Below are 21,662 nucleotides of genomic sequence, written 5' to 3'. Positions count from 1 at the left end.
GTCTTTGTTTGGGCTTCCGAAAGCGGATGATGTCAGGAAACAGTGGTTGCAATTTATTTTTTAACTCTGTTCCTGAGCATTATAACCCCAATTTGCTATTGTGTGCTGTGCATTTTACTGAGGACAGCTTCCACAACACGAGGGAGTACAGTGCCTGCCGGATTCGCCAAAAAGCTTTTGTTGAAAGACGGAGCAAGGGGCGGGGTAGTACTGAAACACCGTCTTAAGCTGTTCGCCAATCACAATGCACTGGGACAGCTAACCAATCACAACACATTTTGTTTTTCGGAAGGCGGACCTTCATCAAAGTCGGAACTAATCGAGCCGTTTGTGCCAGGATGGGGAGAAAGGTATTTTAATAATGTAAATTATGTGAAAAATAATGCGTTTTTCGAACCACCAAGCATGACAGCATGTTCTAGTACATCCCCAAAACATAATCAAGACTTTGTAAAAGAGCATAATAGGACCCCTTTAAGATGATTGTTTTGTGAGATTGTTGATTGTGTATGATATCTCACCACTATGTACGAAAAGCAGCTGCCGCTGGTCAATGTGAGCTTGAGTAAAGTTCATGATGGGCCTGTTGGGGGCAGTCTTTAGAGCCAGGTGACCATTGCTGGGTTGGGTAATAATGTACTCCAGCTGCTCAGGAAGTGTGTCCTCATCTTCTGCGTTCAGATCCTCTGGGGTGATCTCTGTGACGGAGTCCACCCACACCTGAGTAAACAATCAAACATATAAAGAGACACAGATTAGTGCTGGAAAGGTTTGTAGCTTATTCAGACAGCTTAGCTTGAATGGTAAAATGTATTAAATATAAATTCTGAATGACACATTTCTGCTGAAAAACTCTCCAGTGCTTTTTATTCATATCATGGTCCACTGATTGAATCTCACTCCAGCTGAACACAGTTTGGGGAAAACAAGCTTAACTCAACTTGTTTTGAGTGCTGATTTCCTTAGCCGATACCAAAGAACAGTACAAAACACACACAAGGAGACATTCCTGACTCTAGCTAATTTATAATTAATTAATTTAATAATAAAAAAATAATAATAATCATCCTGACTCTAGCTCATAAAAAATATATTTTGGGTTCAACAATGTATACAAAATGTATATATAGTGTTACAGTATTGTATAACGAGGAATCAAGAGAAACGGTCTTTCAGCAGAGAAATAATAAACAATATTATTAATTACAGGGTGCAAAAAATCATATTTCATTGGAAATTGCATACATACATTTGACTGTGCATGTCTAGTCATATCTACACATAGAAATATAGCTCTGTCTGTGAGAAGTGTGAAGCTGAAAGTTTTTTTTAAATTATGGATCATTCAAAAAGGCAAACCTCAGAGGAAATCACTGGTTGTTAAAACAAACAAAAATTTTTTTATTTAGTTGCCCATCTGCTCTGATAAGATTCTGTATCCATGCGTACACCAGTACCTCGAACCACATTCTATATATGTCTGCTTTCTCTAAACCCCTGTTGGGCAGCTGAATACAAAGCACTGAAATAAATAAACCAGACTGTAATCATTGAGCAAAAGAGCAAACATGCATTTTAGAAGTAGTAGTGAGCCACCTTGTGGGCATTATAAATAGTTAAATATTTGTGTTTGGGATCAACAAGCTAAATCATTTTTAATTATTAATAATTAAAGCCAAAGGAAAACCTGCTGTAAGTGCTTTTGTGAAGGTCTTTCAGCTGAAAAGTACAAACACCATGAAACAGAAATGCCTTGAGGAATCTGAAGCATGCAGAGCAGCCCTTCTGACTGTCCCTGATGGTCTGTGATCTGTGACTTTAGCCTTGTCTTCAAGTTGAAGCCAATAATTTACACGTCTACAACTAGTAGCTTGGCCTTATGGGTCTCAGAAACAACTGTGTACTCATCTCTACTCTTCTGTGACTGATGGAGACCAAAGGGAACGTCAGAACACAGACAATGAAATATTAAAACAGTACACAAATCCCAACATCTTTTTTCCAGACCTCTGCAGTGTTCTCATACTCCATAAAACATTCTCAGACTGGAACCTCAGCTGACTTTAGTCATAAAAAGAAGTTTATATATAGTAATCTCACCCTGAGAACCCTGTTGGCTGTAATGGCTGGAGGCTCGTCATTGACGGCTGTGATCTGGACATACACAGTCCATGGTGCACTGTGTTTTCGCAGGTCTGTGTCATTTGCTGTGATAGTGAAGTGGTCCTCTGAGGTCTCTGTGTTGTCATGGACATAATAAATAAACTCCTGTTCCACCTGCCGAGTAAGAACAACAAAATATAAATATCTATATAAACATACATTAAAAAAATCTTATATAGAAATAAAATACAAAACAAAGTACACCTAACTATTTGAGTGATTGCTCATGCCTTTCCATATTCCTTTTTTTTTTTTTTTATAATTTTTTTAAAAATTGGGAAAACTTTACCTGCTTCCTTGTAAAGTAGGTTGTAGGAATCCCTCTGAAACGTGAATTCTCAATGCGGCCATGCAGAGGACCCTCTGAGACATAGTACACAAAATTGAGGCCTGAGAAATGTGGGTTTGTTACTCTGATAACGTCCTCTGTGAGAGCTTTAGATGCCCCTTCCTTCAGAGTGATATTGGACACCTCAATGGGTATGAGGCGTGGGATGATATCCACAGACATGATGATGTCATTGACCTCTGCGACTCCATTGCTGGCCTCCAGAGTGAATGAATCACTCTCTTGGCCAGGTGCCACCTGTACATACTGAATGTTGCCAGCATTAACATCCCGCTGGGAAAAGGTCACTAATGGGTCCTCTTGTGTTCCTTGGTACTGATCTTTACCCTCAATAAAACGGCGTAAATATCCATAAGATGGAGCAACTTTGACAGTAAAGGTTATTTCTGAAGCTGAACTAGCCTCATGAGTCACCTGAAAAAAAAAAACAGAAATAGTAGGCCCTATTTTATTTTTGAATCTTGCATTCAGTGTTGAGGAGCAACTAACTAAAAGTAGGGATGCTACAAACTTAACTCCATTTTCATCTTCAGTGGATTTTTTAGCTTTTTCTAGTAACAAGCTACTTTTTTCCAACAAGTAGCAGTGAAATGGCTTCTCTGGCTTAATTGGGAATAACATTATCATAGTATTTAAGCATGCTAGTCTGAATTTAGCTTCTCTCATGGTGTCAGAAAGTCAGGTTCATTCAGGTTAATCAGTTCATCCTAAATGGTCCCAAACGTAGTACGGGAAAGTCTGATTCTTTAAAAAAAAATAAATAAATAAGTGAATCATTCTATCTAACGAATCAGTTTGTTCAAATGGTTCTTCAGATGGTTATGATGTTTAACTACTTCAAATAATGATAAGCTTGTAGTTTGGTAAATAACAGTCTCAAAGTAGTTTCCCCAACAAATCCATTGCTGAAGCAAAATAATGCTAAAGGTAGCTAAATAAAAGATAATATTTACCTTGAGTTTATTGCTCTCGATCTTAACTGGTTTTCCCTCCTCCACCAGCAAGGTTTTGTTATGAAGAACTACGGGTGGCCTCTGATGGCTTTCCAGGTACACCTTCACATGTATTTTAACATCAAGCCGAATGTCCTTTGCTTTCACCAGGAGTGTAAAAACATCAGCCAGATTCTTACTGTTGTCATGATGATAAGACAAGAAGCCATTCCTCAGGTCATGCTGGGTGAATGACTCAATTTTGCTGTCTTTTAAATACAGCCCACCATGTTTCAGAGCCTCCTGGATTGTGAATAATATTTCATTGTCATTTCGGATGTCAAGGTTTGTCTCTACACTAAAGTTAGCATTAGTAAGGGTTTTGGCTTGCCCTTTCTGAACCAACAGGCCTGTGTTGTTGCCAGTTTTTAAATAAGCATCCTGTGCGCTAATATCCAACAGAGAGGACACATAGTGCTTGCCATCTGACACAAAGAGAACAAAACGCCCCGAGGTCATCCCATGGTGAATGAACAGCACTCGTTTCTGTTCCAAGTCTTCTTGGCGAAACTGGTACAGCTTTTGTGAAGTGTCATTTGCAAGAACCAAGTCCCCCATTGGGATCCCACGCCGGGTGTAGAGAAGCTGCCCATCACTGAAGTCTGAATCTGCGTCATGGTAGCACAGGTCATCAAGTGTAAGTAACCTCTGTCCATTTCTGACTACATGGAAAACTTTGTCTACAATGCGGATGGGTTTCTCATCATTAACCAGCTGTATCGAGATGTTAAACATGCCTTCCTTGGAGCCAATGTCCTTATCTGTTAAAGAAAGCTTTCTTACTGGACTTGTGGAGGCTATGAAGGTAAAACTATCAAGAGTTGTTTCACTGTCATCGTGAACATACATAATACGCTCCTCAAGAATGTCTTGATTGGTAAAGGAAATAATATTGTCAAAGTCTTTGGTTGAACTGGACAAGTTGATTCGCATTAGCTTGCCATGGTGCGGTGTCTTTGTGATTGTGTAGTACATTTCTTTAGTGCTTAGAGTTTCAGCAAACAATTCATCCTTTATGATGAGTTTACTTTCACCTTCAAGAAGTGACAGCCCATTGTTTGTCATGAAAATGCTGTTGACATCTGCTTTAATATTGATTTTGAAAATGTGTCTAGCAGAATGTGCATGCTTTGAGAACATGTGGAAAACAAATTCATCATTGGTGTCCTCATATGATCTTTCCATTAGTTGGTATTGGACTTTCAGATCTGTGATGTCCTTTTGACAAAATGTGGAATTTACATCCAGCTTGGCATTATTCACTTCAATTATTCCCCTCTTTGGTAAAGTCAACATTCTAAAACGAAGCTCATCCTCAGACAAATTTACACCGTGTGCTGCTACATACAGATGCTCTGAGTCAATTACAGCTCTCGTAATTTTGTCAAGCTCTATAGGTTTATTGTTCTTTATTGTGTAGTCTATCCACTTTACTTTTATGGGAAACACCAATTCTTCAGTAGCTCTGGAGGCCACAGTTACTTTACACTTGAAGTGGTCTGTGCTATTACTTGTTTGGATAGACTGGTAGGTGCTGAGGTACCTCAAACGCTCCTTTTCAATAACTCTTTGGGAAAACGAATTGGTAATCTTCCATTCTCCATTTGAGTGCATCCTCTGGAGCTCACCAAATCTCGGTGGCTCAATCACATCGTACCGAAGTTCAACTACCTGCTTTAATGCATTGGTCCAGATGGCCAGTTGTTTGGTGCTTATAAGAAACATCTCTCCTTGGATCACTTCCAGTCCTGTGTTATTGGAAATTTTGTACTCAAGTCCCACAGCCATGATTCTAAGAACAACTGTGTTGCTCACCTTCTCGCCATCGCTGACTCTCAACACAATCCTAGAGTTCCTCACACCCGTGTGGACATAATACATCTTGCCGTCTACAAGAGCTGAATGGGAGAAGGAAGTAACTGGTGTACCTGGATTGTCTTCATTCTCCAAATACCCTGCATCAGCATTAAGGTTCCCTAACACAGAGTAAACGAGGTCTGTGTAATTGCTGTCAATGTCAATGGCTTTCAGTACATCAGTGGTCAGCCTCTTCTTGGAGTTTTCCAAAAGGGTAAACAGATTCCCCTCAGGTAGACTCAACTCAGGGGCATCATTGGTTGGTGTAACAGTGACATTAAACCGGTACAACTTGTGTCCCTTTAGGTAGCCTGGCACGTCCTTTCTGCTACTGGAGAACACAGAGAACATGAAGAAGTCCTGTGGGTCTTCAGATCCCCCATGGATGTACATCACTCTGCCGTGCCACAAATCCAGCATGCTGAATGTATGCTCAGCCTGCTCCTGGTCTACATCAAGCCTAAGCTGACCATGCACCGGCTGCTCTTCAATCCTAAAGATGATCTGAGACTGACGGATGCCAAGCTTCTTGAAATCAAGGTTTACTTTAATATGCTTTGATTCCAAGGATCCCCGACCACCTTCTGGGACAACTAGGTTCCTAAGCTGTAAAAAATTGCGTCCGTACTTCTTGACAAGACCTTTGGCTAGGGTGGATACATCGGTGGGTGGCAGCGGAGTGACAGATTCAACAAGGGTTATGGAAAGGGTTGTTGGGCTCACTGTGGTGCTTATATCCAGCTCCTTTTCAGGTTCACAACCAACAGAGACGTCTTTGGTTACCAAAGCATTGGGGAGACCCATTTTGACATCATTTATTTTAATGTCTCTGAAGCATCCTTTAAAGGAGCCACCTTTAATACGTTTCCCTGCTACTGAGGAAAGGCCAACCTTTCTGACCTCAGAACGTGTGCTGTCATCGATTCCCCCCAGGAAAAGGGAACCTTTCAAATGAAAGTTTTTTGATCTAGAGGTAATGATGGACTTTACGCTTTCTCCATCTACTGTAAGTTGGAGGTTTTTTGGTGTGAAAAAGAGCTGAGTGTTGTGCCATTTGTTGTCATTGATGAAGGTGAGGGAACGTAGCTCTGTTTTACTTCCATCTTTACCGACCATTGCAACAAGGAGACCTTTCTGGATCTCTAGAGCGACAAAATCTCCCTGTCGAGCTGAGTTGTACATGACGATCCCTTCTTCAGCTGACGTGTGGATTGAGCATTCAAAAGCCCACTCATGTTGTGCCGTCCAAGGAGGAAGGGATATATAAGCCCGTGAACTAAAAAGACTGATTGGGTCATCTTCATTGGCAAAAAACTGAGGGCTGCAACCTAGGGAAACCTCATAGACATTCTTGAACCCTGAGTAGGGCCTTAGCGATGAAAGGAGGTTGTGCTGATTAAATATTACTTCATCGAGGCAACCACGGAAACCATTGAGATCTCTGGACAGATAGGCCTGATCCAATCCTCCAGTACCACCAACATACAGGCCGCCATTGATGTGCAGCTCTCTCTCTGGACTTGGCATTCGCAGGCTGGTCTTGGAGTGGTTGTCCACAGTCAATGTGACATTGTAAATGTCATGGAAAAGCTCTGCAGTGTGCCAGGCCAGATCATTCAACTGGGTTACACTGTCTGAGAGAAGGATCTGCTCTCCAGATCCCAGATCCAACTTTACCTGTGAATGACAGGAACAATGTAAAAAAAAAAAAAAAAACTTTCCTTACACAATCCTATACTTAAAAATACACAGATTCATATATTTTTATAAATTATCCAGACATAACTGGGGTCCAAATACTTTTCAAATATATCTAAATTGAAAAACATTGTTTATGCTAGTTTAATACATACAACATTAAAGTAAACAGTTAATAAAATAGAATAAAATAAAAAAATATATATAAATAAAATAAAGTAAATATTTCCCAGATAATTCACTTTGGCTTTAATACAGTGACAATATAAATGCCTGTTATTTAATTTTTTTAACAAAATATTGTTGTTATAAATGTTGTTGTTATAATGCAATTATAACATATTTTTCTCATACAGTGCAAATGGAGAAAAATATAATAGGGAGCTAGGAGATATATTTGTAGGTCATTTAGCATCAGGAAGTTTGAGTTCTACTAACAAATGTCTGCAATAACAGCAATAAATTATTTGAATTGCAAAGAAAATGTGTATGAAAACTAGCACTTTATATTCATGAAATTTTCTTCCATTTTGAAAATAGACAAGTGTAATAAATAGCATCTGTCTACAGCCAATACATTTTATTCTTAACATAAAATGTCACTGTCTTTACATCAGACAGCTAAGAAAAACTTGACCTGGCTTGCTGAATATTTCTAGCTTTTTCTCAACTGAAAGCAATTATAATCTGTGATGTACTCAAAGAGGGTCACAGCCAAAGGATAGAAAATCACAATTTAATGACCTCAGATAAATGTGAGAGTTCAAAGATATTTTCAATTACAAGCAAATCGGACCTCAATGTTCAGCACAATCTGTTCTGTCGTAGCCCAAAGATATCCTTTATAAAAGGAATCCTATGTCAATGTAAAAATCCATTTCAGAAATTCATGCAAAGTTTTTGAACTGGGTTGTGGGAGTATCTAAGCCCACATTCTTCAGCCATTAAGTCAGTGCAATCACCAGGTTTGTAATGTATACCTTAAAGAAAGGTGCCAAGGCGGAAGAGTCTCAGACAGTATCATAACTAGACCATAGAATAAAATTCACCACTCCATTTCATCTGAAGAGGATGGTGATATTCCATGTGTTGAGTTTTTGTCTCAACACAAAATGCTTGTCAGTCTTTATTATCACTTTTTTTTCCTAACCAGATTCTTTTCAAGCCTAAATGGAATTGACATGTTTCCACATGTAGTTTTGTTGTGGTAGATCTAAACATTGCTGAGGGTGAAAGCAACACGTGACTCACCTGCAGTCTGCCAGCATTCATCTCCAGCAGCAGGAAATCATTCTGCCCTGCAGCCAGGAAAAGCAGGCCGCTCAGGCTGGAGGTGCGGAAACGAATGTGCAGTGTGTTACGGCTAGACGTCTCTGTCCCTTTTAACTGCACAAATCCATCACCATAGAATGAAGCTGCACATAAGAGAATATCACCCATGATGCTTGTTTGTTTTTTGTTTTTTTTCCTGAATGCTCATTCATTTCTTTGCCTTTTGTTAATGAATTTTTGTGAATTAAACGGTTTGTTAAGTACAGTGTTGGGCAAGTTACTTCCAAAATGTAATACATTGTATATTACTAGTTACTGTCTTTTGAAAGTAATTAGTTACATTACAATATTACTGTCTCTGAATTGTAATGCGTTACACTACTTTTGAGTTACTTTTCAGTTACTTTCACCCACTTAATTTTGAGTTAAAATACGTTGTTGTAACTTGCGTTACTGAGATTGTAACGAGTAATAATATTACCCAAATTTGATTAGTAATGCGTTATATTACTGCGTTACAGCAAAAAGTAATATACTACTGTAATATTATTACTTTTGTAATGCGTTACTCCCAACACTGGTTAAGTATATAATGTTTTAATTACACATTTTAACTGGTAATAAATTAATTGATTTATGAGAAAGGACATTATTATTATTCAAAGGGATTATTCCAAACCAGCATGGTTTTCTTTTTTCTGTGAAACACATAGAATTTTTTATTTTTTTTTTTTTGGGTTAACGGGGTCCAGCATTGTTGTGGACCACATTGACTTTCATTGTATGGACAAAAAACATTTAAATGCTCTTCAGAATATCTTATTTTGTGTAAAGAAAGTACAGGTTTGTAATAACATGAGGGTGAGTAACTGATGACAATTTTATCATTTCTGTGTTAACTTACCCTTAAAAGTTACATTTTGATTTTGACACAGACATTAAATAAAAGTGACCGAATGAATAAAAACAACAACACTTTACAGGACAAGCCGGATGGCGCCAGGGAAGCACTGTGATACCCATGTACATGTGCTGGCATGCTCTGCCCTGACAGCACCCTGTTCTCAACATAAAAGACTCTGACATAGCCACATTGTCTTAGCCCTGCTGTCCATTGATGGAGGCCTGGACGCAGCTGTTTTCTAACCCAGCCACAGCACATCACCCTTTAATCTACACTAATGTGTTCTACACTCTCATCTACCTCTCTCTACAAGTGTCACTATAGTATTTACACCCCTTAATTTGTATGGGCGCAGAACACTTCTACTTTAGGACTGAAATGACACACTGATGTTTAGTGTAATTCTGTCAAACTATGCAAGTGTCATTACTTATTCGTGATACAAACTGCATAAATAAAATTTTATGTTTTAATGAATATTTATTCGTTTTTAAATCCTTTGTTTACAATGCTTAAGGCACCATGCAAATTTCAGTGAAGCAATGTGATTCACTGAACTTTGCATAGCTGACACAAGTAGCCTTATAAAATTGTGGAAACACAATTGTGGACTATGGGATTACATTAAACTTTAATATGCAAGTAATGCAACAATGAATAATTATGTATCATACGTCCCCATACTGGTCTAACAAAAGGCAAAGGGGCCATATCAAAACCAAGCATTTTATCAAAAGTACAACTGATTTGCAACAAATATAAATTATGTTTTGATGTCAAACTTTGTGGTCAAACCTGAAATGACAGTAAGAGAGGAGAAAACAAGAATGCCATGCTATCTTTAGTTTCTTTTATCACACAAAGAGGTCCTACATCTGACATCCTGGAGATTTTATAAGTCTGGACACTGCGCTCCAAAATAAGACCATGTCTGACATCTTGATAATTCAGTGGAGTCGCTATTGTGAAGCTCAACACTGAACAACTGCAACTGATACAACAATAAAACATAATTTAGCACATTACACTAATATTACACTAATATTCAAATATTCATGTAATTACAGGGATTTGCTGATAAAACATTTAACTCTTTAAATAATGCTGGATAGTTCTATGAATTTCTCCTGTTTTGCAAGTTTTTTTTTTTTAAACATTACCACTTGAATAAACATGCTGGCTAACAAAATTTCATAGTGCATGCTTTAATGTTGGTGAATTACTGCATTTCATTGTTATTAATAACTAAAAGGCTGCTTTCTGTGCCCTGACATTTGGCAAGCAGTGAATATGAAATCTCTGAGAGCCACAAATCTGTGCAATCATGAATGTTATATTATGTACACAATAAACTAATGTCACATCATTTTTGGAATTTTTTATTTTTTATTTTTTTATTTGGGGGACACATGCAACACTGGCAATGAACATGATTTGGATATTGAAAATCCAACTTTAAACATGTACATTTGTTTGTATTAACGTCAGCTAATGCACAAACCGCTAAAATGACAAGAACTTATATTTTCGTTACAGAGATAGCAGCCATAAGAAACAGTTAGGCTGTCTATACTGTTCTCTAGTGCACAAAACCACATAGAAACGTGATGTTTGGTGAAACTCAAATCGTCCAAATGCTTTTGCTGAATCCCCCAACTTAAATGTTACACACACAAATGTCCTTCTTTACATGCTTTACATCAGCCATACTTGAGCAGTATGAACAACTTACCCCCTTGTGCGAGTCCGACAAAAAGCAAGAGTAGTCCGTTTAAAAGGGTCGTCCTCATTTTAACATTAAAGCAATGTGATCATTCGGCTTGAAATAAAGAAACAGTGTGTTTTAAATTCATTGTGTCACCAAATTCATGGCGGCTCGTTCAACTCCTCACTTTAAAATCTTTCCACAAACTTGTGTGTTGTTCGAGCAGCAAGCGGAGAGAACTAGAGGAGAAACTCCGCCTCCTCAAGTAATTGACTGATGTTATGATTACTGACTTTATATTTGAATGTGTTAAGCCCGCGATAGACTTGACGCCATTACGTCATCGCCAATGACGTCATTACGTCGAGCGTAAAAGAACCGGTGAACCTGTTTTTTCAACCGGTTTATTGAATCGAACTGTCCGAAAGAACCGGTTCGCGGAAAAGAACCGAACTTCCCATCACTACCACAAACTTGTGTGTTGTTCGAGCAGCAAGCGGAGAGAACTAGAGGAGAAACTCCGCCTCCTCAAACTTTCGCTAGCCTCAGATATTTTACCCCTCACCCCGACAAACAGCATAGGTTCACGTGTAAAACAGACCGTATGTTGTACTTGGAAAATTACATTAACTTTAGGATAAAATCATATGCATAAAATACAACGCATGGGTTTCTATAGGGGAATATTATTATCTTATTATGTGAACTTCATATATCATTACAGCTTGACTGGAAGTGTGTGTGTGTGTGTGTGTGTGTGTGTGTGATTTTTTATACAACTTGACTTGTAATACAATTTTAATGTAATTGAAAACGTACTAATTCGCATTTTTATAAATAACTTTCGTAGTTTTAGATTAACAACAAGGACTACATAAAATCTACACATTATGCATTTGAAAAATAGCAAAAATATTATAATTATGAAGGCAATGAGGCAGAGTGAAAAGTTCACGTTGGTTTATTATGGTAGAATGATATGTTGAATAATATCATAAAATTGCAAATAAGGATGAAACAATCTAGTAAATGAATAATTATACTATACGTGTGTTGATTGGACATCAGCAGGAAAATTATTTTAAATGACAAGCACTGAAACCAATGAAACACTTATCGCCGCTAGAACGGTTTGTTATGTTCTGAGGTAAATAATTGTAATAAGAGAACAACCTTTAATACTAGTAAACGTTAAAATACACTAATACAATCCATTTTATATATCCTAATTTTTAGATAAATGGGGACGTTTATCTAAACGACATGTGTGTTTGAGTTGACATGCAAATTTATCCCGCCCAAGTGAGCCAACGAGCCAATAAGAAACACCGTTTGGCTGACGTCTGCGCATGCTAGTAGAAGTAGTCAGGAAGTTGATGCACTGAATGCATCCATCTGGGCATACGGGACACTGTCTGGTATGTCATCTGCAGGTGATCCGCTCTGACACAATGCAGTCTTTGCACCACTGATGTTCTGTTTTCAGTACAGAACATCACTTCTGTTTGTTTAACTATCCTTTAGTATGTTGCTAAATCCAAAATGCAATCATTATGCAATCATTATGTAACAGATGCGATGTCCACTTTATTTTGCCCTGCTTGCGTCTTTACGAATCTTTTTTACGTTTTGAGGAAAATTTTAATGGGAAAGTCTTGCTGTATACTGTGCATCTAACAAGAGCTAAGTTGTTAGAGACTTTACATTATGCACATTGTTGTGGTTCTCTTCGATATCAGTAACTCATGAAATGCCTTTATGTATATTTAAAACGTGATTAATGTTTCCGGTGTATCAGAGAGAACAGAGCACTGTACAGTACAGTCATTCTCTTATCTGATTCTATGCATACATTATATGTTTGTACATGTTAAAATTTCTGTTCTCTTGCTACTCCAAGTATTAGAACTAAAAAAAACAGCTTAAAAATAATGTAAGTATTATGTTAAATAATGTCAGCATACATGAATCATAAATGGTGTTTGGGATCAATAATGTTTATCTTTAAGAAATTAATACTTTTAATCTGCAAGTTCTTGTCACCTTTTTATTCTTAAAAGAATCCTAAAAATGTATTGAGGTTTCCACAAAAAAATAATGGTTTCTAAAGCATCACGTCACACTGAAGACTGGAATAATTGCTGCTGAAAATTCAGAAAAAAACAGTTGTTTTAAATTGTAATAATATTTGACAGTATTGCTGTTTTTAGCTGGCATAAAAAATATCATGTTAGTATCGTTTTAAAATAATGTCATACAACATAGAAGATTGTAATATTACACCCTACTATAATACCAATCCCCAGATCTTTTTGTTTTGTTTCTTTTTTTCTGTTTCAGGATAGCGTTGAAGTGCTATTTCTCTCTTCCGGTGGTGGCAGGGGCATTATTAGTGGTCCTTCCTTACAGTATCTCTCTAGTTGCCCAATGGCTCTATGGCTGGCCCAATAAACCAGGGTACCAAAAGTATATAGAGGCTCTCAAACCAAGGTGACATAGCATAGCATTAACATTTTGACGTTACTCTACTTTTAAAGTTGGCTTTTTAATGATGCAGATGTTTCTTGCACTCCCTGCAGGCACATATACTGCCTTGCAAGAGCCGTGCTAGAGATGCTGAAATATCTGCAGTATGGCAAACTGTACTTTCAGTGGAAACTGTGGTACAGTAATGACAAAAACAACAAGCACTATGTGAAAGTTAGTTCAGTTTTTAAATTCCTGTTAATGTGGTTTACTTAGCCACAGGGTGCACACTGTGTGCTATGCAGTACAGAGATAGAGTTTTTAAGAAACAAAGCTACTGTTCAATTTAGGACAATAATAATTCTTTGTATTACTAAAATGTATTGTAGCATTAAAATGAAAAAGCACTTGTCCCTTTTTATTATACTACAGTATTTGATTGTGCTTCTGTCCTTTCTTAGGGCATAACCTTTGGTCGACGAGGGAACAAACTAGATTTATATTATTCACCAAGCATGGGCCATTCTGATACTGCTCCTGTACCGGTGGTTGTGTTTGTGTATGGAGGTGCCTGGGGATCAGGAGACCGCTCCATTTACTGTCTGTTAGCCTTACAAATAGCAAAAGAGCTTAATGCCTCTGTAATTTGTCCAGATTATTCCATATATCCAAAGGTAAGCCACCATTATATTATACATTATATATTTAATATTGATATTTTTTGTGTGGATTTCTTTTTTCTTTTTTCAAATTGTTTGTTGTGTTTTTAGGGAAATGTTTTAAATATGGTTCAAGACATCAGTGACAGTTTGCTGTGGGTGAGAGAAAAGGGACAAACATTCAACCTTGATCAAGTAAGTTTCCAGTCCTCCATGAATGTAAACTATAAGTTGTTAATATTGCATTACAAATGCCACTTTAGTTTGACAAGTGCTTGTACTATACACTACCATTCAAATGTTTGGGGTCAATAAGATTTTTTTCTGAAAGAAATGAGTACTTCTATTCAGCAAGAATGCATTAAATTGATGGAAAAATGTCACAGTGTTGTTAAAAAAAAAATATATATATATTTTTAGATAAATGCTGCTCTTATATGATGTTCTCTTTCTCTCTATAACTACTGTATTTCAGTAGCAACCATTTTCAACTGATCATAATAAGAAAAGTTTCTTGAGCCCCAAATCAGCATTTTAGAATAGCATGTTTTTGTGAGCATAAAAGAGCATAAGAGACTTCTTTCAAAAACTTACAAAAAAAAAATTTCTGCCCCCAGACTTTTGAACGGTAGTTTTTATTTTCCACGTGTTATTTTGTAAGTGATAAAACAATTTGATCTAGGCTACACTTTTTTTCATGCAGGACAACATAATATTAATAGGTCATTCAGCAGGGGCTCATCTGTGTGCCCTTTCCACACTGTTTCTGGTGAACAATGCAGAAGAGCTGTTCATTGAGACCAACATACAGAGAGATCTTGTATCTGCCATTAAAGGAATCATAGGTAAATCAATGTGCCATGTTTATTATATGTGGCTATTATACAATGATTGTTTATAATTTAGCATTGCGGTTTCCCTGTTGATGTAGCTGTTTCTTAGTAAAAACTTGATTTAGTAACTTGGTTTTCATTCATGTTGTGATTATTATTATTTTTTTTGTAATAGGTTTGAGTGGCGTTTACAGTGTAATGGATCATTATAAGCATGAGAAAATGCGGGCCGTTGAATATGTATCAACTATGCACAAAGCTATGGATGCTGTGGAGAACTTTGATTATTATTCACCAACATCATTACTCAAGAAATTGAATGAGGATCAGTTGAAACGGTATTGTTATTGTTATTTTTATTCACATATTGTCAGTGTCCAACAGCTGAAGCAGCAACACATTAACTTGTATGATTTGTTTCATTCTAGTAAATTCTTTAAATAAGATGTTAATGTTATATAAGGTCAATATTTTCATCTGTTTGCTACTGTAGTGCCATTACTGGCCAACTTGTTCAATTACAAATGCAGTTTACCAAGTAAAGGTCACTAGTGGAGTACAGAGAGATACAGAATACAGTGAGGCTGTTAAAAGAAGCTCTTTGTGCTTTATCATTTGCTATGGTTTTCATACAGAGTTCCTCCAGTGGCTTTGCTCCATGGAACCAATGACATAGTTCCGGTGGAATCATCAGTGAAGTTCTCTGAGCTCCTCACAGCCCTTTCTATCAGGATGTCTCTCGATCTAATACCTAAAATGAACCACACAGAGATGGTCACTGACCTTATGGCTCCAGACAGGCACTTTTACCATACAGTTTATGGCTGTATTAAACAGGAGTACAGTAAATTTCAAGGTTATGCTGATTAATAATTTTCATTCAATTCATTACTAATATCATTTTCCATTATGCCAGTCACTCATTATATGTTATTTATGTATTTACTGTAAGTTTACATTCAAGTTCTAACGATTTCTTCTGAAATGTTTAATTTTCAATCTAAAATGTGTTCAATAGCCCGTTATATAAGATGGAAAGATGAAAGAAAACAATCTCTGTGCTTGTTATCTGTTAATAAACTCTGTTAATGTTTAATTAAATGTAAAAAAAAAAGAAGAGATTGTTCTAACTAAGACAGAATAAATAAATATAAATATACTACAACATATTTTTGTGTTTGAAATGTAATATGGATGGAGAAATTCTTACTTTGCATTTTTATAACTTGTGTAAATGTTTCCTTAATATATTTATTTAAATAATACATAATTGTTTCTTTTTGTGTCCTAATTACTTAATTATTTGTTTGTTACATATTCACAGTTGATACCATATTAAATAACATAAGCTTCAGCTGTGCATGCTATAGAAATATTATTGATTTATGGCTGCTTTTGTCTTTATTAGAATAAAATGTTGCTACCAAGAACACAATAATGTTCATATTTGGGTGCTGAGACTGAACCTTTGAATATTCACCTCATAAGTAAACTGCTCCTTTATGTGGGGGCATACGCTTAAAACATTTATCTTAGGAGTATAATTCAGTTAACTGGACAAAATTGTAGCACACAGAGCACAGGTATATGATCTATGATAATCGGGAAACATATTAAATATGCATACATGTATAATAATTCAATACATTTATATATTGATTGCACTGGAACTGTAACATCCACATCAGCATCATGTAAAATTGACATTCCTTTCTTCTTTTACTGCTGTGGCAGTCAAGTACATTAAACACATACTATAAATACCGCCAGACTGACTTTTGATTATTATTACCTTGCTTGCTGACCAGAGGCAAAAAACGAAACGTGCACCTGCATCATTATGACCAGCAGGTGTCGCTGTTTCCCGTGGTTAAAATTGACAAAATTATAGCACACAAAGCACAGGTATGATCTATTATTGAGAAACGTATTAAATATACATGCATAAGTCAATGCATTTATATATATATATTCATTGTACTGAAACTGTAGCTAACATCCACATCAGCATCATGTAAAATTGGCATTCCTTTCTTCTTTCACTGCTGTGGCAGTCAAGTACATTAAACACTCAAAACACTCAAACTATAAATACTGCCAGATTGACTTTCGATTATTATTACCTTGCTAACCAGAGACAAAAACGATCCTCCAAATGAAACGGGCAACTGCATCGTAATGACCAGCAGGTGTCGCTGTTTCCCGTGTAATCCAAGCGCTACAGCGAGCCCTGTGAGGCAGCGTCTCCCACACCGCTGAGATGAAGTGGAGCTGGAGCTGGGACGAGCTCGAGCCTGTGTTGTTTGGGATGTCGAGGATTAAATATGGCCACTAGCTAGCTGATCTAACAGAACCAGTATCCGCTTCAGAAAGCACTGGCATCACCCGTGAAATATGGATGGGAAGAGCGCAAGAGGATCTCTTTAGAGCGGCTCTCAGTGAAGCTTGAAGACATCGGCTGGTCTGGTGAGTTCTCATGGATATGCGGATACACTGGAGACATACACGCAAAACGCATACACACTGCCCACTGGCGCTAGCTTCCCTCCTTCAAAATACAGCTCCCTTTACCCGTTTTTACATCTTTCTAGAAATGTCAGGATGTTATTCGCATTATATAAATGATATTCTATGCAGTCCAGCTTTGTGAAAATGAAACGCAGCAGTTCGGCAAATATCGGTTGTGTGTAGCCGGTGCTAGCTGTGGCTAGGATAGGAGGACTCCGCTAGCCTGTTAGCTGCAGGCGAATAATCATTCATGTGGAGACAATTCACAAATACGATCCTTTATTATTATTGACCTCGAGTTAATCATATGCGTGAATATTATTACTTATTTCGAGGTTATTTAGGCGATGTCTGGTGAGCTGTAATTGTCTTGAAAGCTCGCACTGTCACTGAAGATATCGACTCATCTACGACTGTAAGTTACTGAATTTATTTGTGGTTCCTGTCAGTTTACAAGAATCCCAACATAATATACTATATATATTATAATATAACATAATATAATATAACATAACAATATAATTCTGAATAACCTGTTTTATGTTACTGAACTCCTCGCTTGTGTCATTTCCATTTTCCTGTACTTATTTTACATGGTCATTACTTATATTCTAATTTATGGATTTTGTATTTTGTAAATTGCGTATATTGTGTATAACGTAGGTTTCTTACCTTTCTTTGTTTATTATATGTGAAAAACTACTGTACAGTGTTGACTGTCTGGCTGCTAATTTACACAAATTTCTCACACTGGATCAATTGCTTGTTTGTTTGTCACAAGGCAGACGTTTCATTGAAGTGTAACCGTAATCAATAGGATATTACTGAAAGTATGAATATTATTTCTTTCTGTTTCTCTGTCTATTTATCCATCTATCTATCTATGACTAGACGTACAGTGAATAACATTAGACATGGACACTCATTAAGGCTGCAACTAATTCCAATAATGTCATAAGTTGTGATATGAAGGCCGTGGTGATTTATTGGGACACAGTGTGATGGTGAAGTGCTGGGCAGCTGCGTCAGGTGAGAGGTCATGGACTCATGAACAGCGGTGTGTGGCCTTGACACCTCCAGGGTGCTAATTTATATGCCATTTAATTTGTGTTGTGTGTTTTGGTGAGGGTATGCAGAGCTGTGAATAAGATTAGAGATGGGCTGTGATTGTGGTTTTATTGTATAAACAACCCATCCGTTTGTATTGTGCAAGTCACTGAACCTGTGCTTTTATCCCAGAGCCATCATAATATTGGCTTGCGGCCATATCAGTCACACATGACCTAAATTGCACCTGTTTAGACGCTATAATCCTGTTTTTAATGTTATCTTTCCTATTAAATATTGTTTGACTTATATTTGTTGTCGGTCAAGCTCTTTTGCAAACCTGTGATTTTTTTTTCTTCTTCTTTATGTGTGTCACAGTTCTGTTCTTTTTATATTTAAAACTTAGCCTAGATCATTTAGGAAGTATGTAGAAAATGTGGCTGCTGAAGTGTATGTGAAATTATGAGGGTGTATTGCTTGATATTGTCTCGTGCAGTGGACTTCACAGGGTATTTGACCATCTTAAGTCAGATTAGCAGTGAGCAATAATGTTCAGTTTGGCATAGGAAGCAAGTGTACACCGATATATCACTTTACAGGAAGTGGAGAGGGAAATTTACGCACCACATACTCAGTGCTACAGGACGTTTGGCTAAGCTCTGGAATTTTTATTCAACTTGAGTAACCTCATGTGCAGTTTCTGTGCAGTTGTTTTCAGGTATAAAACACATTTGATACAACAGTTACAATGCTGTTAGTATGATCATGGGTCTCAAAACACAAAGAACCATTTAGGCTGTGTCCACATTGATCCAAATAAAATTGAAAACACATGTTTTTCAATACATTTAGGCCTTTTGCCCACACTACAGTGTTTTTGTCAAAAATGAATAAATATATAAATAAAATAAAATTGAAAACACAGTTTTCATGTTGTAGTTAATGGAGGCATTTGAAAAAGTTGACACATGTTTAGTCATGTAATGTTGTATGGTATAATAATGTTTAGTCATGTAATGTATATTGTACAGTGCCTGCTATTCACTTGAATAATATTACGAAGGACAAATGTTACTTTCTGTACAATCTTCATATGACATTTCTGCAAATATGACAGAATATACACTAGCAATTGCTGTCCTGCAGCAAAAGAGGATGACAAATGAGTTTTAGACCAAACGTGGAATGTTTATGTGAATGTTTTGAATTTGCAAATGTGAATTTATTAATATTTAATAAGCTATTTTTTATAGTAGTACACTGGAATCTATTCACTACTTTACATTTCTGTATGTGCATACTAAAACATTGTGGGAAGTGTTTTTTTGTCATGTGCTCCGTGTGGAATGAGCGGTGAATCAGCACACAGCATAGGTCACACATTACACGTGTGATATTTTACACAATAAAGACTAGGCAAGCTAGTGTTGCCTAAATGACGTTGTTGGAAACTTGACTCACATTATATGCAAAGAATGTAGCCTAAGTATTTTCTCTCATGAATCAGTGCCAGTGAAAACGAGTCACCTGGTCAAGCAACAACTGTGCTTTTTGAGGAAAGATTCTCTTAATTGAAGACATCATGAGCTGGTTTTGATCTTTATTTCTTTAGACTGTTACTCAGTGCTTTGGTGCAATCAGATTTTCTCTGTTTGTGGTATTATTGTTTTATCTATTTGAAAATAGCCTCGATTTGAATCTACGGCGGTGTCTCGTGTTTGTACTGGATTGTAGATGTTGGATAGTCTGTATGTGTTATTTCAGTCTTCAGTACACAGTGTGTATATCCTCCGAATCAGATGACTGACTTCCCCTTTTCAAGATATCCAGAGCTCTCTCCTATGTGGACTAGAGAGAGTTATAACCCTGATCTGGTGATCGATTTTTAAAATTTTTTTTTTACAGTGTGATCCTTTCATAATCGCCATCTGCTCTTTAAATGTTATCGACGGATCCCCTGTACTGCCGATTTGGTATCTCCTGGTATGACACTGGTCACCCCCGCATGATAAAGCAACGTGGTAGAGCTGGTGACAGGGAGGATCAGCTGTGCCAGTCCCTGCAGGCTGCTTGGCTCTCTGGTGCACAGGTCTCCTGGCAGTGCCAGCGAAGAGCATAAATCGGCGCTCGCTCCCACAGCGTCCTATAAATGCTCTGCCTTCTCTCTTTTTCCTAGTCGGCAAGGCACGGATTACCAACGATTCTTTTCTCAGCAATCTTTGGACCGAAATTGCGTCGGGTAACAACAAGGGATGCTCGCAGAGCACAGGGAGAACAGCAGGTATGGAAAAAAAAAACATGTTTGATCAGCGTGTCTCCATAGTGACAAGGCGTTTGTTTACAGTTTGGAGCCTTGTGTCATGGATTTATTTGCTGCGATGATGGTCTTGAAATTGCTTCTTACTTTCTGCTGAGGATCCTGGCAGCACTTCGCTTAGAGAATCACACATTTTTGGAATCCACGTGAGATTCGTGTATGCGCTGTCATAGTTTTTATGTAATTAAAGGCTGTGGAAGGTAAAACAGATGAGTAGGCAAATGGCAGATGGTGAAATGATGGTGCCGTTCTTCCCGGAGGAACGATGATGTGGAGCAACAAGAGGTTGCTGTGAGTTTCAGATGTAAGAAAGGGTTATTTCTCTTTTTTTTTGTTTGAAGTAATAAGCATCTTACAACAGGCATTGTGGGCGTAAATGATTTCTTCTCTGCTTCATCCTGGCAGTCATCCTTTTTTTCTGAGAATTGTAAATTTTTTTATTTTTTGGAAGGCACCTGGTTTCTGGCTGTTTGTTGCAAATCAGGACAAGACATGTTTGAAACCAAGGGCTTCATTAGACTCTGACTCATTCAACACAGCGATTTTCACAGAAAGGGCTCTTGATTTCAAAATGTGTAGATTTGAGTGTGGGGGAACCAGTAATGTTGGTTAATATTTGGATCATTATTTTGGATCGTGTCACTTCAGCTTGTAGCTGTTCACAGCCATTACATCACCAGTTTATGTGTGCTCCTCCCCAGAGTTGTAAAAGAGTTAAACAGTGATTTACTGACTGTGGCGAAGATTTCAGTTAAAGGGGTCATATGATTCGATTTCAATTTTTCCTTTCTCTTTGGAGTGTTACAAGCTCTTGGTGCATAAAGAAGATCTGTAAAGTTGCAAAGACTAAAGTCTCAAATCCAAAGAGATATTCTTTATAAAAGTTAAGAGT

At 37.3% G+C, this 21,662-nt stretch overlaps 3 protein-coding genes across 3 annotated transcripts in view; 2 read left to right on the top strand and 1 right to left on the bottom strand.

The window, feature by feature from the left end:
* LOC107746793 (chondroitin sulfate proteoglycan 4-like) overlaps positions 1–11,159 on the bottom strand; it is a 17,460-nt gene extending 6,301 nt beyond the window's left edge. Inside the window, exons 1-6 of the mRNA XM_016561082.1 lie at positions 10,968–11,159; positions 8,311–8,474; positions 3,466–7,038; positions 2,453–2,926; positions 2,101–2,277; positions 522–720 (exon numbers count right to left, since the gene is read on the bottom strand). Coding sequence (XP_016416568.1) covers positions 522–720; positions 2,101–2,277; positions 2,453–2,926; positions 3,466–7,038; positions 8,311–8,474; positions 10,968–11,025 — 4,645 coding nt within the window. The 5' untranslated portion in view covers positions 11,026–11,159. The remainder of the gene's footprint in view (positions 1–521; positions 721–2,100; positions 2,278–2,452; positions 2,927–3,465; positions 7,039–8,310; positions 8,475–10,967) is intronic.
* A 2,255-nt stretch (positions 11,160–13,414) lies between these two features.
* LOC107746871 (probable isoprenylcysteine alpha-carbonyl methylesterase ICMEL2) lies at positions 13,415–15,607 on the top strand. Its single transcript, XM_016561200.1, has 6 exons — positions 13,415–13,430; positions 13,520–13,640; positions 13,868–14,080; positions 14,177–14,260; positions 14,769–14,910; positions 15,534–15,607. The coding sequence occupies exons 2-6, from the start codon at positions 13,554–13,556 to the stop codon at positions 15,572–15,574; spliced, it is 567 nt and encodes a 188-aa protein (XP_016416686.1). The 5' UTR covers positions 13,415–13,430; positions 13,520–13,553; the 3' UTR covers positions 15,575–15,607.
* A 4,925-nt stretch (positions 15,608–20,532) lies between these two features.
* The window catches only part of wdfy3 (WD repeat and FYVE domain containing 3), an 85,104-nt gene continuing 83,974 nt past the window's right edge, over positions 20,533–21,662 (top strand). The window contains 1 exon segment of the mRNA XM_016561081.1: positions 20,533–20,734. Within this exon segment, the coding sequence (XP_016416567.1) occupies positions 20,706–20,734 (29 nt within the window). The 5' untranslated portion in view covers positions 20,533–20,705.

The sequence above is a fragment of the Sinocyclocheilus rhinocerous genome, unplaced genomic scaffold (genome assembly GCF_001515625.1).
Source record: "Sinocyclocheilus rhinocerous isolate Xijiao unplaced genomic scaffold, SAMN03320098_v1.1 scaffold468, whole genome shotgun sequence".
In the NCBI taxonomy this organism is placed as follows: domain Eukaryota; kingdom Metazoa; phylum Chordata; class Actinopteri; order Cypriniformes; family Cyprinidae; genus Sinocyclocheilus; species Sinocyclocheilus rhinocerous.
Note: the sequence above shows the minus strand (reverse complement) of the source record. Positions and strands in the feature narration are given on the sequence as shown.